The sequence below is a fragment of the Pygocentrus nattereri genome, chromosome 20, assembly GCF_015220715.1.
Source record: "Pygocentrus nattereri isolate fPygNat1 chromosome 20, fPygNat1.pri, whole genome shotgun sequence".
Classification (NCBI taxonomy): domain Eukaryota; kingdom Metazoa; phylum Chordata; class Actinopteri; order Characiformes; family Serrasalmidae; genus Pygocentrus; species Pygocentrus nattereri.
In genome coordinates, this window is record NC_051230.1 from 259,218 (window position 1) to 277,500 (window position 18,283).

Genomic DNA, 18,283 nt, shown 5'->3' on the forward strand with positions numbered 1-18,283 from the left:
TTCCAGTTCGGCTGAAATTCAATGACAGAAAGGAAAGTCAGCGGCTGCTGAGACGCCATGGTGCTGGTTAGCTTAGCCTCATAGCCTCAGTGTCATATTCTCCAATTAGCCAGCTGCAGCGGTCAGCCGACCGGGCCTGGTTCTGGACTCCGCTGACGGTGAGCATTCCGGACAGTTTGTTGAGTTTAGCTTTTAGCATCAGGATGAAAATGTATGCAGTACACTTCAGTCGGGGGGTGGGGGGGTGGGGGGGCGATGGGGGGGTGGTAACGGCTGTATAATGTCCTTTATCCTGTAATTCCAGCTCCGCACCGTCCACACTGTCTCCTATTCACGGCTCTGCTCTCACACTGAGGCCACTGTGCTCCGGCGACCTTGCAGAGCCCTGACCCTTTAGCCCGGCTCGGCGAAGAACCGCACATAAAGATGACCATTCTGTGGGAGACGGCCGAGTCGCTGAGGCCCCATCGGCTCAGTTTACTGCAGCACAAAAGCTTTTGCTGAGCTCTGAATGGACCCTGAACTCCAGGGAGGGAGCGGTTTTACCCGGCGAGAGCGCCTCTGTGCGTCTCCTCCCCGTCGGGAGGATCAGGTCTCATCTGGCCTTCAGCGCTTGCGTTCAGCTAGCCCTGAAACCGGACCCGACAGCGGCACTGAGCTCCTCATTACCATCACGCCTTTATTACCAGAAACACCCAGAAAACACCTGAAAGTCCCCTGAATTCAGAAGAACAGGGGCAGCAGGAGCTTTAGAGCTCTCAGGCCGAGTGTTGCTGGGCGGACGCTGCCGTGCCCTTTCCTTACAGCGGCCTGCAAACCCGACTGCAGCTGGTTGGTCTGATGGACCACCGCTTCGCCCTTAATGAACGGCTGAACAGTTGAACGGCTGAACAGCTGATCGGCTGAGTGGCTAAATGGCTGATCAGCTGAACGGTTAAACGGCTAAACGGCTGAACATGTAAACAGCTGATTGGCTCAACAACTAAACGGCTGATCGGCTGAACGTCTGATCGATTAAACGGCTGATCGGCTGAACGTCTGATCGATTAAACGGCTGATCGGCTGAACGGCTGAACGTCTGATCGATTAAACGGCTGATCTGCTGAGTGGCTATTTAACTGTTCCACTAAACGGCTAAAAGGCTGAACAGCTGGTCGGCTGAGTGGCTAAACGGCTGATCTGCGGAGTGGCTGAATGGCTGATCGACTGATCGACTAAACGGCTGATCAGCTGAACAGCTCATCAGCTGAACGGCTAAACAGCTGAATGGCTGATCAACTGTTCCACTAAACGGCTGATCGGCTGAAAGGCTGAACAGCTGATCGGCTAAAAGGCTGAACAGCTGATCGGCTGAGAGGCTAAACGTCTGAGTGGCTGATCAACTGATCGACTCAGTGGCTGATCAGCTGATCGGCTGAGTGGCTAAACTGCTGATCGGCTGATTGGCTGAACGGCTCATCAGCTGAACGGCTAAACAGCTGAATGGCTGATCAACTGATCGACTAAACGGCTGATCGGCTGAGCGACTGATCAACTGATCGACTCAATGGCTAATCAACTGTTCCACTAAACGGTTGAACGGCTAAAAGGCTGAACAGCTGATCGGCTAAAAGGCTGAACAGCTGAGAGGCTGAGAGGCTAAACGGCTGATCGTCTGAGTGGCTGATCAACTGATCGACTCAATGGCTGATCAGATGATCGGCTGAGTGGCTAAATAGCTAAAAGCCTGATCGACTGAGTGGATAAACACAAAAGTTCAAACACATTCTTTCACAGAACTTTCACTTCATTTCACACAGTAGAACAACGGATTTCACTGAAACAGCAAAGAAAACCTGACACTGAGAGTTGATTGGTTAGTGTTGCTGCTACTGAGAGCTGATTGGTTAGTGTTACTGCTACTGAGAGCTGATTGGTTAGTGTTACTGCTACTGAGAGCTGATTGGTTAGTGTTACTGCTACTGAGAGCTGATTGGTTAGTGTTACTGCTGCTGAGAGCTGATTGGTTAGTGTTACTGCTACTGAGAGCTGATTGGTTAGAGTTACTGCTACTGAGAGCTGATTGGTTAGAGTTACTGCTACTGAGAGCTGATTGGTTAGTGTTACTGATACTGAGAGCTGATTGGTTAGTGTTACTGCTACTGAGAGCTGATTGGTTAGCGTTACTGCTACTGAGAGCTGATTGGTTAGTGTTACTGCTACTGAGAGCTGATTGGTTAGTGTTACTGCTACTGAGAGCTGATTGGTTAGTGTTACTGATACTGAGAGCTGATTGGTTAGTGTTACTGCTACTGAGAGCTGATTGGTTAGTGTTACTGCTACTGAGAGCTGATTGGTTAGTGTTACTGATACTGAGAGCTGATTGGTTAGTGTTACTGCTACTGAGAGCTGATTGGTTAGTGTTACTGCTACTGAGAGCTGATTGGTTAGCGTTACTGCTACTGAGAGCTGATTGGTTAGTGTTACTGCTACTGAGAGTTGATTGGTTAGTGTTACTGATACTGAGAGTTGATTGGTTAGTGTTACTGATACTGAGAGCTGATTGGTTAGAGTTACTGCTACTGAGAGCTGATTGGTTAGTGTTACTGCTACTGAGAGCTGATTGGTTAGTGTTACTGCTACTGAGAGCTGATTGGTTAGTGTTACTGCTACTGAGAGCTGATTGGTTAGTGTTACTGCTACTGAGAGCTGATTGGTTAGCGTTACTGCTACTGAGAGCTGATTGGTTAGCGTTACTGCTACTGAGAGTTGATTGGTTAGTGTTACTGATACCGAGAGTTGATTGGTTAGTGTTACTGATACTGAGAGCTGATTGGTTAGAGTTACTGCTACTGAGAGCTGATTGGTTAGTGTTACTGCTACTGAGAGCTGATTGGTTAGTGTTACTCACACTGAGAGCTGATTGGTTAGTGTTACTGCTACTGAGAGCTGATTGGTTAGTGTTACTGCTACTGAGAGCTGATTGGTTAGTGTTACTGACACTGAGAGCTGATTGGTTAGTGTTACTGCTACTGAGAGCTGATTGGTTAGTGTTGCTGCTACTGAGAGCTGATTGGTTAGCGTTACTGCTACTGAGAGCTGATTGGTTAGCGTTACTGCTACTGAGAGCTGATTGGTTAGAGTTACTGCTACTGAGAGCTGATTGGTTAGTGTTACTGCTACTGAGAGCTGATTGGTTAGTGTTACTGCTACTGAGAGCTGATTGGTTAGTGTTGCTGCTACTGAGAGCTGATTGGTTAGCGTTACTGCTACTGAGAGCTGATTGGTTAGCGTTACTGCTACTGAGAGCTGATTGGTTAGCGTTACTGCTACTGAGAGCTGATTGGTTAGCGTTACTGCTACTGAGAGCTGATTGGTTAGTGTTACTGCTACTGAGAGCTGATTGGTTAGAGTTACTGCTACTGAGAGCTGATTGGTTAGTGTTACTGACACTGAGAGCTGATTGGTTAGTGTTACTGCTACTGAGAGCTGATTGGTTAGTGTTGCTGCTACTGAGAGCTGATTGGTTAGCGTTACTGCTACTGAGAGCTGATTGGTTAGCGTTACTGACACTGAGAGCTGATTGGTTAGTGTTACTGCTACTGAGAGCTGATTGGTTAGAGTTACTGCTACTGAGAGCTGATTGGTTAGCGTTACTGCTACTGAGAGCTGATTGGTTAGCGTTACTGCTACTGAGAGCTGATTGGTTAGAGTTACTGCTACTGAGAGCTGATTGGTTAGTGTTACTGCTACTGAGAGATGATTGGTTAGAGTTACTGCTACTGAGAGCTGATTGGTTAGTGTTACTGCTACTGAGAGCTGATTGGTTAGTGTTACTGCTACTGAGAGCTGATTGGTTAGTGTTACTGCTACTGAGAGCTGATTGGTTAGTGTTACTGACACTGAGAGCTGATTGGTTAGTGTTACTGCTACTGAGAGCTGATTGGTTAGAGTTACTGCTACTGAGAGCTGATTGGTCACTGTTACTGCTACTGAAAGCTGATTGGTTAGTGTTACTGACACTGAGAGCTGATTGGTTAGTGTTACTGCTACTGAATCCTTGATTCAAGGATTCAAGGATATTTTGTCATTCGCATCACATGGTACATGAGGTGGAACGAAATTAAGATCTCATGGTCCAGTTTACACCCAAGAGCTGTTATTAAAATAGATAAATATAAGCAAATAGATACAAAAAAACACAAAATAGAAAAGTACACAAGAGAGGGAGAGTAGGCAGTTAGCAGCAATATAAAGTCCAGAGTGCAAGTTTGCTATAGCAGCATGATATTGAATTAGAGCAGTGGATAAAGTGTCTAGATAAAGTGATTGGTTAGTGTTACTGCTACTGAGAGCTGATTGGTTAATGTTACTGCTACTGAGAGCTGATTGGTTAGTGTTACTGATACTGAGAGCTGATTGGTTAGTGTTACTGCTACTGAGAGCTGATTGGTTAGTGTTACTGCTACTGAGAGCTGATTGGTTAGTGTTACTGCTACTGAGAGCTGATTGGTTAGCGTTACTGCTACTGAGAGCTGATTGGTTAGCGTTACTGCTACTGAGAGCTGATTGGTTAGAGTTACTGCTACTGAGAGCTGATTGGTTAGTGTTACTGCTACTGAGAGCTGATTGGTCAGCGTTACTGGTACTGAGAGCTGATTGGTTAGAGTTACTGCTACTGAGAGCTGATTGGTTAGCGTTACTGATACTGAGAGCTGATTGGTTAGCGTTACTGATACTGAGAGCTGATTGGTTAGGGTTAAGGTTAGCCTCGTAGCTCCAGCACTAATTAGTGGAGTATAAGCTTTCATTACGTTTGCCACATTTGCCTCAAAGGTCTAGCGCTAATTTTCAGAGTATACGCTTTCAATATGTGTTAGCCACATTAGCCTCGTAGCTCCAGCGCTAATTAGCAGAGTATAAGCCTTCGTTACAGAACTTTTGCTTTGATATGAACTGATTTCTTCATCCGCCTCTTTAAACACTAAAGTGATCTCACATTAAACTTTATTCCACATTTTTAACCCCTCCTTCTTCCCGGTGGTCCAGAAGAAACCCACCTGATTGTTGCTGATGCTTCAGTACAGTCTTTGTCTGGCTCACGTCCAACAGTCAGAAACACTTAGGAGGACATCGGCTCACCCTGAACACGCTGACCCATTAATGACCAACAGCTTCACATCACGCTTCTCAGTTTCCTTCACTTACAGACTCAGCTGCTGCTCTGAGCGTCAAGACTTGGTTGTAACAGAGACGATGTCTGAGATGTACAGTTGGGTTTGTAAATGAATAAAAATGACAAATCGATCAAACTGCACATCTGAAAAAATAAATTAGCCATCACCATGGAAACAGCATGTTCTGATTGGTCTTAAGTTGAACTACTGAACAGTTAGAGCTTCTATAAAAAAAATATTATTATTATTATTATACAAAGTCAAATTTTTATACTTTTTGTTCAGGCGATTTGAAATTTTCTGTGGTTTTATTAATAATTAGTCGTCATGTGACCGAGTGATTTTAATGTGTGTATGTGATGAGCTCAAGATATTTTCAGATTCGTATGCAGAGAAATAACCTTCTTTATGACGTTCTCAGAAGAACTTCTCCTGCTGAAAGGGTGTTCTTTTGTGCAGTTATACAGAGAACGACGTCTTCTCTGACAGGTCATTGTGGGCTGGTCAATGTTGAGCCTTATGCTGCTGCAATCATTTCTCCATCTTTAACACCTAAACATGTTTTGTCTAAATTTAATACTATGGAGTTGGTCCCAACTTCACAGCTATAACAGCTTCCACGTTCCCATCACTGGAACTAAGGGTTCTAGACCAACCCCTGAAAAACACCCTCAGAGCATCATCCCTCCTCCACCAAAGTGCACAGTGCAGTCAGGCAGGTAACGTTCTCCTGGCACTCACCAAACCCAGACTCGTCCATCAGACTGACAGATAGAGAAACTAATTGGTCACTCCACAGAACATGGTTCAACTGCTCCAGAGTCCAGTGACAGTGCTTTACACCCCATCCAGCCGACGCTTGGCATTGCACATTGTGATGTTAGGCTTCTGTGCAGCTGCTCAGCCATGAAAACCCAATTCATGAAGCTTCTAATGTGCAGATCTTTTGCTGATGTGGCTTCCAGAGACAGTTTGGAGCTCTTTAGTGATGATTCAACAGAGGACAGACACTGTGCTTACGGTTGTCTAGGGCAGATTTAGTAGTGCTGAGGCGGCATCCTATGACAGTACCATGTTTAAAGTCACTGAGCTCTTCAGTACAAACCTCTAGTGGCAGAGGTGCAAGACTGCAAGGCTATGAGCTTAACTTTATACACCCGTGAGTAACCGGTGTGGCTGAAACACCTGAACTCAATAATTAGGTTTTTCCCAATACTTTCGTCTGCATAGTATACATGCAAAGTTTCTTTGAGTGTTCAGACTTCTACAGGGACCACTGTCTTTACTAAAGAACCCTTGCAGAACCATTTTTCGAGTCTAGTTCACACTGTATATGTGCTCCTGGTGAGGGAACCTCTCCTCTCTCACTGTTACAGGGACAGAACACAAGAACGCAGCTGTAAGAAACATGCATATTTATTTCTGCAGTCAGAACACATTAAATAAAAACTAGAACCATACTTCACTTATGCAAAAGATAGATTATGTCCCATTTAAAGTAACAATAATTTACTGTATAAATTAAAATCTCACTATTTTATTTACAATTTAATGAAAACATTTCTTTCTCCTGTTTCCTTTATTTTGTCCCTGAAAGTGCCCTCATATGAATCTGGAGGTTCTACACTGACCGTTCTATGAAAACAGTCAGACATATGGTGAGATACAGTGATGATGTTTGGTAATGTGTGTATGTCGATGTACAGTCATGTACGTATAGTGATATATCTATGGTGATGTATGGTGACATGTATGGTGATATATCTGATGATGTATGGTGATGTATGTGTGGTGATATATCGATGGTGATGTACGTATAGTGATATATCTATGGTGATGTATGGTGACATGTATGGTGATATATCTGATGATGTATGGTGATGTATGTGTGGTGATATATCTATGGTGATGTATGTATAGTGATATATCTATGGTGATGTATGGTGACATGTATGGTGATATATCTGATGATGTATGGTGATGTATGTGTGGTGATATATCTATGGTGATGTATGTATAGTGATATATCTATGGTGATGTATGGTGATATATGGTGATGGATGTATGGTGACATATCTATGGTGATGTATGTTTGTTGATGTTTGTGTATGTATGGTGATATTCGGTGATGTAGACAGTGTTCTATGATCTTAGTGCGCTGCAGTGTTCTGCGGTTCTCTCTTTGTTCTCTGCTGGTTCTGATCGGATGTGATTGTGTTTAATGAGCTGTGATTATCTCAGACTGCACATTCACTTCAGACAGGAAGAAGCAGAGCATTACTGGAAGACCCAGTGTGCCGGGGGGAGGGGAGGGATGGGGGGTTGGGCAGGGGTCAGCATTCTGTAGCTGGTCATCTCAGACCGCCTCTCTGATTCCACACCACACATAAAGTCGTCATTTACAGCTATTTACAAGTGATAAAAACAAACAACAGGTCATGTGAATGGCAGGAGCTCAAGAGTAAGCTTGCAATATTATTATTATTATTATTATTAATATTATTACTTTTATTTCAGGGATTTGGGGGAGTTATTTTTACAGAACTGAGTCAAAACAAACCTGTTTGAAATGAGTAAAACAGTCACAACTGAGTATAAATTGTAAAAAAGTGTACAGTAAAACAAAAAATTTAATTACAACCAAAATGTAACCAAACCAAATCTTGAATAACTATAACTATAATAATAATAATAATAAATCAAGAGTTTTGTTGTCTTTTTCCATCACTACTGTATCGTTTCCGTTATTATTACACAAAATAATAATTATTTTTTATTCTTGTTATTTTTATTTTCAACACACAAACTGCTGCACACCGTAAAAGCACAGATGAGCTCAGTCCAAAATGCTAATGTTGCTAACACTGAGTGAAGGTGAATAGCCAACGATTAGCATTACGAAAACGACATCATGCTAACTGTTGGTGAGCAGCTTCAGCTCAAGGTTAGCTTGTTAGCATGTTTGGCTGAGCTTCTCCTCTAAGTTCTGAGGTGAGGTCGTGCGTTTTGGTCCTGATTATAAGCCTTTATTATAATTAAAGCGGATCTTTTTAAACGACTGTTAACTCCCTTTAAAGTTTAATTAGTAAGAGCTTCATTATGAAAGTGCTTCACTCTGAACCGACGCGTTTAAGAGCTCATCACTGTATTATGGGATGGAATAAGAGGAAAGGGGACGTGCAAAACTGCGCCCTCTGTTGGTTGTGCTCAAAACTCCATTTACCCTATTGGGAAAAAATTTAATTTAAATTTAAACAAATTATAATTCACTTTCAGCTGCGCTTCAGGCACGAAATCAAACTAGTATTTTTATAAGATATTCACACTGAGCTGAATAACTGTTTGAGATTAAAATATAATGAGGTAAAGGACACACAGCTCGGAGACGGCGCTGCTCCGTGGACGACTGACAGTGACATTGTCATCGTGAGTTTGTTGTAAACGCTGGATTTCTGTTGTTTGCGCTGCTGGATCACCGATACGGCGTCACACATACCTGAACGAATATCTGCAGCACCTACAGCTCATTATTAACCTATGTTCTGAGCACAACCAGCAGGGGGCGATCTGACCTGAACTGCAACTCACACAATGCAGAACACTGTTCTTTATAGAGAACCCTCGGTTCTGGCTTGTGACAGTGAAGCAAAAACTCATTTCCCCCTTTTCCTAATACATTCACAGCGTTTAGCAGATTGTAAACGCGTTTTGACTGATGGACTATACTGGGAGTAAAAGGGGGAAATGGGGGCTGGTTTGGGGGAGAAAAGGCAGTTAGTTTTGTTGCTGAAGTATCGCTTTAACGTGTGACGAGCCGCAGCGACACAGCGCTGAATCTGAGGAAGTGCTTCAGAACGAGAGCGTTGTGTGTGGAACAGGAGGAGGAGAAAGAGAGGATTGTTTTGGAAGAATTTCCCGCTATGGTGATGAAGTGGAAGCGCTTTTCATCAGGAACGTTGCTCAACACATTTTAGCGGCTCTCTCTGCGGAACCAACCGGAACAGCAGACTCAGAGCTGATTTTAGCAGAACCCCCCCCACACCACCACCACCACCACCACCCCCCAACCTCACTTCTAAACACTACACTAAACAAGATTAAAGCCACAGACGCAGTGACAGATCCACAGGGTAAAAAAGGAAAATAAACCAGAAAAATAAAGACGTTCCAACCCTTAAGGCACTTACAGACACTAGGAAGACAAACAGATCAAAACCCACAACAGATAAAAAAGAACATAAATGAGTGAAAAACGTTTAAAGAGGTTCCAGAAAGAATCCAGTTTGTCTTTGTTTCTGACCCGCAGCAGTGACCGACTTCCCTCCACAGACCGCCTGGGCTTCTGTTTCTTCGTTTGTTGTTGTTGTTGCTGTTCTGTTGTCGTTCACTCTGAGATCAAGATCTGTTCTACTCCCACTCGTTCTCCACCGTTCTGCTCACTGACCTACAAAACGGACAACAAATCGGCTTCTGTCCCAGCGAGGCTGACCGCATCCGTGGTTACGGATTTCGTTTGTTCCAGTCAGACCCTGAATCGCACACAAGTTCTTTTCTAGGCTTTTTGGTCCAAAAAACAGCAGAAAAAACAGCCTCGTCCTCAAAACTGTCCCAAGACTTTTGGTCTTTTCTGTCCATAACAGCACAAAGAAAACTTTTTCTGCTTTCCAAAGACTTTTATTTTGTCTTTTTAGGTCCACAACTGAGAAAAGCAGCAGCTGTTTCACGTTGATTCTGCTGCTCAGCAACTTTTATCGGTCTTAGTTTTTGTCCACAGCTGAGAAAGGAAAAGCCTTGGTGTCCAGTCACTTTCAGGCAGTATTTATTAACGGGTCAGTGATGCGTCCTCATTGTCCATGGCAGGCCAAACCTCTAACACACCTCCGCCAGTCAGATTCCCTTTGGATTCGCCACCATCAGATCATATGTCCGGGCAAGACGAGTCATTTTGCTCATCCAGCGCTCAAGTGTTTTGATTTCAAATGACTGCACTAGTCAGTCAGGGGTCCGTCAGACCCCCAGTGAAGGGTCAGTGTTCTACACAGCCTGTGAGTGAGAGTATATATATGTATCTGTGAGTGATCTGCAAAGGCCACCAGCAGCTCTCCAGTCCAGCAGAGTGGTGGTCCGTCCCCCACCAGCAGTGTGGTGGTTAGTTCCCCACCAGCGGGCTGAGGTCCCCGTGGTGGTTCTTCAGCTTCTTCTTGAAGAGGGAGATGGTGGAGGGTCTGTACAGGATGATCCAGGGCTCAGATGCTGCGCTCTGAGCGCAAGACTCCGACCCACTGATGGAGGGGATCGTGGGAGATCTGTGGGAGAAGAAAAGAATGAGAGATCAGAATCTGTACGTTTCTCAATCCAGCAAAAAGAGGAGTTCCCGAAACTCTGTTAATATGATGATGTTTCCATTTTCAGTCCTCTGGAACATTTAACAATATAAAATGACAATATTACAGACATTAGAACGTTAGAACATTAGACCAGACCAGACTAGAGCAGAGCAGAGCACACCAGGCCAGAGCAGAGCAGAGCAAACCAGACCAGAGCAGACCAGTGCAGACCAGAGCAGAGATGACCAGACCAGAGCAGAACAGACCAGAGCAGAACAGAACAGAGAAGAGCAGAGCAGAACAGACCAGAGCAGAGCAGACCAGAGCAGAGAAGACCAGACCAGAGCAGAGCAGAACAGACCAGAGCAGACCAGACCAGACCAGAGCAGACCAGACCAGAGTAGAGCAATGCAGAGAGCAGACCAGAACAGAACAGAGCAGAGCAGAGAAGACCAGACCAGAGCAGACCAGACCAGAGCAGACCAGACCAGAGCAGACCAGACCAGAGCAGAGCAGAACAGACCAGACCAGAGCAGAACAGAACAGAGCAGACCAGAACAGAGCAGAGCAGAACAGACCAGAGCAAACCAGAACAGACCAGAACAGAGCAGAGCAGACCAGACCAGACCAGACCAGAGCAGACCAGACCAGACCAGAGCAGAGCAGACCAGACCAGACCAGACCAGAGCAGTGCAGAGCAGACCAGAGCAGACCAGAACAGAGCAGAACAGACCAGAGCAGAGCAGAGCAGACCAGACCAGACCAGACCAGAGCAGTGCAGAGCAGACCAGACCAGAGCAGAGCAGAGCAGAACAGAACAGAGCAGAGCAGAGCAGAGCAGAGAAGACCAGACCAGAGCAGAGCAGAACAGACCAGACCAGACCAGAACAGAACAGAACAGAGCAGACCAGAACAGAGCAGAGCAGAGCAGAACAGACCACAGCAAACCAGAACAGACCAGACCAGAGCAGAACAGAGCAGAGCAGAGCAGAGCAGAGCAGAACAGACCAGAGCAAACCAGAACAGACCAGACCAGAGCAGAACAGAGCAGAGCAGAGCAGATCAGAGTAGAGCAGATTAAACTAATTATATAGTAAAAATAGTTAAATTAGAAAAGTATCTGCCCCCCAAATGCTATGTCCCCTCCCCGTGTTCTGTGCTGAGACAGCGCTGTTTTTTTTTCCCGCTGCCTGTTCTGTAAAAGAGCATTTGTCTGAACACAGCATGGTCCACATCTTTTACATCAACACTATTTATTAGCTATATTAGCCCCAAGGTAATGAACAGCAACTTTATTTGTTATCAATGGCAAATGAAACACTGCCTCACCAGCTGCTTCAGTACTGAAAACTCAAAGGCCTCTTTTCTGCCCTTGAGCCAAACAGTTCTCAGGGTTCTTGGGACGCTTTTTCCATCTGTTGTGCTGCTAAATCAGAACCATGAAATACAGAATAATAATAGGCTAACCTCCACCTCCAGTCTCTGTCTGCCCTCCTTCTTCATCCTCTAAACAAACAGGGGTTACTCCATCATCAGCTCCTCAAACTGAGCCTGTACTGTGGTGAGTTTCAGCTCAAAGCACCACAGAACAGTGTCTGATTTCAGCTTCCTGTCACCTCAACGCTGGTCAGTTGACGTCACTCTCTCCGTTTTACGTGTTTATCGTCTAAACTGGTGACAGCAGACCAGCGGCTAGTCGAACAGAACCGGCATTGGGCTGTTTTAATCTTTTCAGCTACACCAAGTAAACCAGGAGGGAGGCGCCAGCTAGCACTGGCTTAGCTAGGAGGCTCCAGCTCCAAACACCAGAGAACAGGTTCAATTCCCTATGACGTCACTTCCTCAGAGCCGACTAATCATCTAAACTTGAGTCAGAGCTTTTGTTAGAGTGGAACCTGAGCTAGCCAGCTACTCTAAATCAGTTCAGAACTACTGGAAGAATTAGACCTCCACATGTAACCCATGCGTGCAGTGACACACCCACACACTAGGGGGCAGTTGTGTGCAGCCCTATCTGCAGCGCCCGGGGAGCAGTTGGGGGTTAGGTGTCTTGCTCAAGGACACCTCAGTCATGTACTGTCGGCTCTGGGGATCCAACCAGCAACATTCCGGTTCTCTGACTTCCAGCCCACGACTGCCCCACGATAGAAGCTGGTGTTGGGCTGAAGCTTTGATGTTTTTTTAAGAGGTGGATTTAAAGTCAGTCACTGCTTATGTTTATCCACTGTCTGTGCTGAGCGGACTGCGGTTATTTGATTGTATTCGGATTTGAAATAAGACAACAGGATGCGGCTCAGTACTGACATGAACTGGCTACACCATTACATCGTCCCACCAAACAGTTCCGTGGCTCCGAGTAAGGTGGCTAACTGTGCTGGAAAAACTAGCCGAGCCCAGTTTTCAGCTCCACATATCGAATTGTGTCTGTGGAAAAGCCAATGAAACGGTTTCTGTCTGTGAACCATTCAGCCCTGCAGCGGAAAACAGGTCAGACTCTGACAGTAAAACCAGGAAAGAAGGAAAATAAATAAATAATTGAATAAATAAATAAACCCTCTCCATTGTGGAAGCTGCTAGGCATAGCTGTGGCCAAAAGCTTGTGGATGCCTGTTAGGGCGGTAACCCAAGAACCTCCTGGTGGACACCGATGGCCATCAAGCTGAAGAAAGAGGCCTTTAGGGACTGGATATATGGAGGATATTGTCGGTCGGTGGAAGGAGCACTTTGATGGCAAGCTCTTCAGTGGCAAGGCACTGGGGGTGGATGAGATTCGTCCATTGTGGGGCTGTCGTGGCTGACGCGACTATGCAATATTGCATGGACCTCAGGAACAGTACCCTTGGACTGGCAGACTGGCGTGGTGGTCCCTATTTTTAAAAAGGGGGACTGGAGGGTGTGTGCCAACTGTCGGGGTATCACACTGCTTAGCCTCCCTGGGAAAGTCTATGCCAAGGTGCTGGAAAGGAGACTCCGACTGATAGTTCAACCTCAGATTGAGGAGGAACAATGCAGATTCCGTCCCTTCCATGGAACAATGGACCAGCTTTTCACCCTCTCGTGGATTGCTGTGTGGGCATGGGAGTTTGCCAAACCAGTCTACATGTGTTTTGTTGACTTGGAGAAGGCTTATGACCATGTTCCCCGAGATATCTTGTGGGAGGTCCTCCGGGAGTATGGGGTGCCGGGGCTACTACTCTGGGCCACTCGATCTCTGTACTCCCGGAGTGAGAGCTGTGTCCGTATACTCAGCGTTAAGTCAGACCCTTTCAGTATTAGAGTTGGACTCCGCCAGGGTTGTGCCCTGTCTCCACTGCTGTTCATGATATTCATGGACAGAGTGTCAGGGTGTAGCCGGGATGGTGTTGTTCTTTTGGCCGAATCACATGGATGCCTCCAGCGCTCACTGGAGTGGTTTGCAGCTGAGTGTGAAGCAGTTGGTATGCAGGTCAGCACCTCCAAGTCTGAGTCCATGGTCTTGGCCCAGAAAAGGATGGCATGCCCACTCCAGGTAAGGGGAAAGGACCTGCCCCAGGTGGAGGAGTTTAAGTATCTTGGGGTGTTGTTCACAAGTGATGGGAAGAGGGATCATGAGATCGGCCACAGGCTGGGACATACAGCAGCAGTAATGCAGTCAGTGTCCCGGACTGAAGTGTTCAGCTCTGTTCTTCATTCTGGACTCGTCTAATATTTCTACAGTTTTGTTTACAGCCCTGCTTGATGATCAGTGGCACTTACCTGACCTGTTAATATCACCATATCAAACTAATTCTGATATCAAACTCTGTGTCCACAATATTATAATTTAAACGGGTGAAACAGAATCGACCCCTCTCTGATTATTAATGCAGTCAGTGCATTAGATCAGGGCTAGTGGGCATTAGCTCAGGGCTAGTCGTACGTTAGCTCAGGGCTAGTTGTGCATTAGCTCAGGGCTAGTCATGCATTAGCGTAGGGCTAGACGGTGCGTTAGCTTGGGGCTAGCTTAGGGCTAGTCAGTGCATTAGCCTGGGACTAGCTTAGGGCTAGTCAGTGTGTTAGCTTGGGCCTAACTTAGGGCTAGTCAGTGCGTTAGCTTGGGGCTAACTTAGGGCTACTCAGTGTGTTAGCTCAGGGCTAGTCGGTGCTTTAGCTCAGGGCTAGATGGTGCATTAGCTCGAGGCTAGTCAGTAAGTAAAAAGTAAGTAAGTAAAATTGACTTATACAGCACTTTTCACAGACACAAGCAACAAAGTGCTTTACAAAACATAACACAATATAAAATATATAACATGACACAGTACATAAGATTTAAAACAAAAACATCTGGGAACGCTTTTGCTGCTTTGACCATCATCCAACCGCCTGCTTAAAAAGGTGGGTCTTTAGTTGCTTTTTAAAAGACTCCACGGAATCAATTGATCTTAAAAAAGGGGGCAGTGTATTCTACAATTTAGGAGCGACAGCCTCAAATGCACAATCTCCATGAGTCTTTAATCGAGAACGTGGAACAGACAGTAAATTTTAATTACTCGACCTAAGAGAACGAGCTGATACATATGGATGAAGCAGATCGACCACATACATAGGAGCCTGGCCATGTAATGCTCTGTAAGTATAAGGACAATGACTGATCAAAAATGACACCCAGATTACGCAGGCTGGAGTGGACAACAGGGGAAAGAAGACCAAGGTTTTGTTTAATCATCAGGGTAACCTTTTCAGGAGCAACAAGAAGATTATTTGATGTCCATTCTCTGATAGCTTTAAGATAGTCCATGAACCTACATAGACTACGCACCTCACTAGGTTTAAATGAGAACCCTCACTATTCGCTTGGGCCTACCGGAGGACTATGGAGTCTGTAGGCGGGACCATTTCCAGAACCCCGTCCACTTGCTCCAAGAAGGCCGAATACTCTGACCTGCTGTTTGGTGCATAAGCACAGACAACAATCAAAGTTTTCCTCTCTGCGATTTTAATTCGCATTGAGGCGACCCTCTCGTCCACCGGGACAAACTCCAACTGCATGGTCACCAGCGGGGGACTCGTGAGTATCCCCACACCCGGCCGGCGCCTCTCACCCTGTGCAACCCCTGAGTAGGAGAGAGACCAACCCCTATCCAGGAGTTTGGTTCCAGAGCCGACACTGTGGGTGGAGGTGAGCCCAACTATATCTAGTTGGTACCTCTCAACCTCCTGCAGAAGTTCCGGCTCCTTCCACCCCAGTGAGGTTACATTCCATGTACCAAGAGCTAGTTTCTGCTGCTGGGGCCTAGGCCGCCAAGGGCCTCCCCGCAATCTCCCACTGCCAATATGGTGGAGAAACAATATTACTAATAGTATTAAATAAAATCTTAGAATTTCTTTTTAGAAGATAAAATTAAGTTGGCAAAGTAAGCAGACCTAACTTCTTTTACTAAAGCATTAAAAGATTTTTAAGATACAGGCAATGAACTTCTAACCCAGTAGCTTTCCATAATCTCTCACACCTACAACACTTCTGTGTCATCGGTCATCCACGGACGGATCACTTATCAGAAGATCTTCACAGCAGATGTGATCAATATCTAACCCCAGAGAAAAAAACTAGGTCCAGAGTATGTCCACCTGTATGAGTAGCATCTGTAACAAACTGCTTAAAATGAAAAGATTCAACAATATTAAGAAATTCAGTGGCTATACAATCCATGTCATCATCAATATGCAAATTAAAGTCCCCAAGCAATAACACTTTTTTCAGCTCAATAATGGAGATCAGAAAGTCAGTAAACTCAAATAAAAACTGACCTGCTGGACCTGGAGGACGATAAATTAAAACACAATAAAATGGCTTTAGCCTACCAACTTCAGTCAGCTGCAGTTCAAAAGTAGATACCTGTTCTGAGCTCACTAACTGAGAAGAATGCTGGTTCTTCAAGACCACCGCAAGACCTCCACCACACCCAGACAGACGTGGAGCCCCAAGAAAAGAACAGTCTGAGGGGCGTAGTTCGTTTAAGTGTTATTATTCCGTTTCAGTTAAAAATAAAAAATCCAAGCTCTTCCTTAAGAAAACGTCATTCAGAAGTCGAGCCTTGTTCGTTTGTGCATTTGTGTGTTTGTGTGTTTGTGTACTTACTTTACTGTGACGTGCAGGAGCAGTTTGGCCACCATGGCTAAGACAGTCAGCGTCAGCAGGGCGGCGAGAGCGTAGATGGTCCACACTGTAAAACACAGACAGAGCGATTTAGACTCAGCGTCTCGCTGAGGCTGAAGATCTTCTACAGCTCCAATTAATCAAACTTAACCAACAAATCAAACTGTCAGCGTCAAACTGGCCTCATCACAGTCATATAAAGACCTGATCTGACAGGAGCAGATGAGCGCAGAGACAAATGATCGATGAGTCACACAAAACGAATAAGACTGAGAAGAAAAGAGGGAAATTATATAAAAGGATAAAACGGCAAAAAGACACAATGAGTGCCTCGTTATAGTTCACTGCTGTCTGTCTGAGTGACTTCAACAAGAATTCACCCTCCTGAAATTAAACTCGGCAAAGTCCTGTATATGAACTATATACATATATGACTGAGACTATTAGAATAAGGCCTTGAGTTCAGTCTAAACTTTTGTCTTAAGCTCTTTTAAGTGAAGATAAGATTTTTCACACATTCATATTAAAGAATCAATCTGTTCTTAATTTGGGGTTTTTATCTGATCTCACAGAATCTTATCTCACATTATGTCCAGTTAGGAAATCGTAATCTACTCAATCAAAGTCGACAGTCAGCTGTCATGTCTGTTTTCGAGTAACCGACCAATAAACACATGGCTGAAATGTAAACACGTCATCAGAATAGTGTTAAAATGTGAGTAAAGCTGCTGTTACTGACATAAAAAAAGCTCAAACAGAACTGTAGTGATAGTATGTAGTGTAGTGTAGTGACTGTAGTGACAAACTGTAAGTGGTGAACCACCTTCCCAGTTTCAGTCTCCATTTCCCAAACACTTTAGCTGAGCGTGCTAAGAGTCCTCCTAATAAACACACACGTTCAGCTCCGCCTCCTCATTATTCACCACCATCACTGTAATACTACATTGCATTAACACAGGAAGGTGATCAGAGGGGCGGTGGAGTTCGAGTCGGCAGCGTCTGAGATGTTTAAAACGCAGAGTTAGAAAAGAAAAACATCTCCCAGTGAAAGCCGCGTTTTACAGTATAAGCAAGAGTTTCATATGTTCGGCTGCAAAAAGGCTCCGAGAGCTTAAAGGAGCTGAATTATAAATCATAAGGAACGTTTTTTAGACCAGCAGCTCCTCCTCTTTACAGCATCACTGCCTCTTCGATCTTCCAGCCGGACAGATGAGGGTGTTTGTGTGAAATAAGAGATTTCAGGTTACCAGTCGGCTCCAGTTCAGCAAACCACTGTGTACAAAACACTTTTTGATCTTCTGGCTCTGGACTAATCAATAAATCACTAATCAAACATAGACGCTGTCACCAAAATGGTCACCTGTCCTTTTGTATCTGCAGCTGAAGAAGCAGAAGGTCAAACTGAGTCTGAGGTTTTCAGATGAAATGTTAAATAATGAGTGTAATTCCATCCACAGTCAGTAGAGGTCAATCAGCATCTACTCAGCATCTACTCAGCATCTGCTCACTGTTTTCTGGCCTGAGCTCAGAGAGATTAAACATCAACATCTCACCTGCAGATGAACAGAAATCACATTGAAATCATCTTTAATATTCAGCACTATATCAATATTGCAGGAGAGGAAGCGCTACAGGGCGAGATGATGCCTCCATTACAGCCCTCATATGGCCAGTTACACCAGTTT

General features: G+C 45.0%; 1 protein-coding gene across 2 annotated transcripts in view; it reads right to left on the reverse strand.

Annotated features, from left to right (window-relative positions):
• Window positions 1-9,224: 9,224 nt before the first annotated feature.
• The window catches only part of kremen1 (kringle containing transmembrane protein 1), a 91,272-nt gene continuing 82,213 nt past the window's right edge, over window positions 9,225-18,283 (reverse strand). For both annotated transcript variants that reach the window (XM_037531969.1, XM_037531968.1), the window contains exons 9-10: window positions 16,581-16,665; window positions 9,225-10,462 (exon numbers count right to left, since the gene is read on the reverse strand). In XM_037531969.1, the coding sequence (XP_037387866.1) occupies window positions 10,306-10,462; window positions 16,581-16,665 (242 nt within the window). In that variant the 3' untranslated portion in view covers window positions 9,225-10,305. The remainder of the gene's footprint in view (window positions 10,463-16,580; window positions 16,666-18,283) is intronic.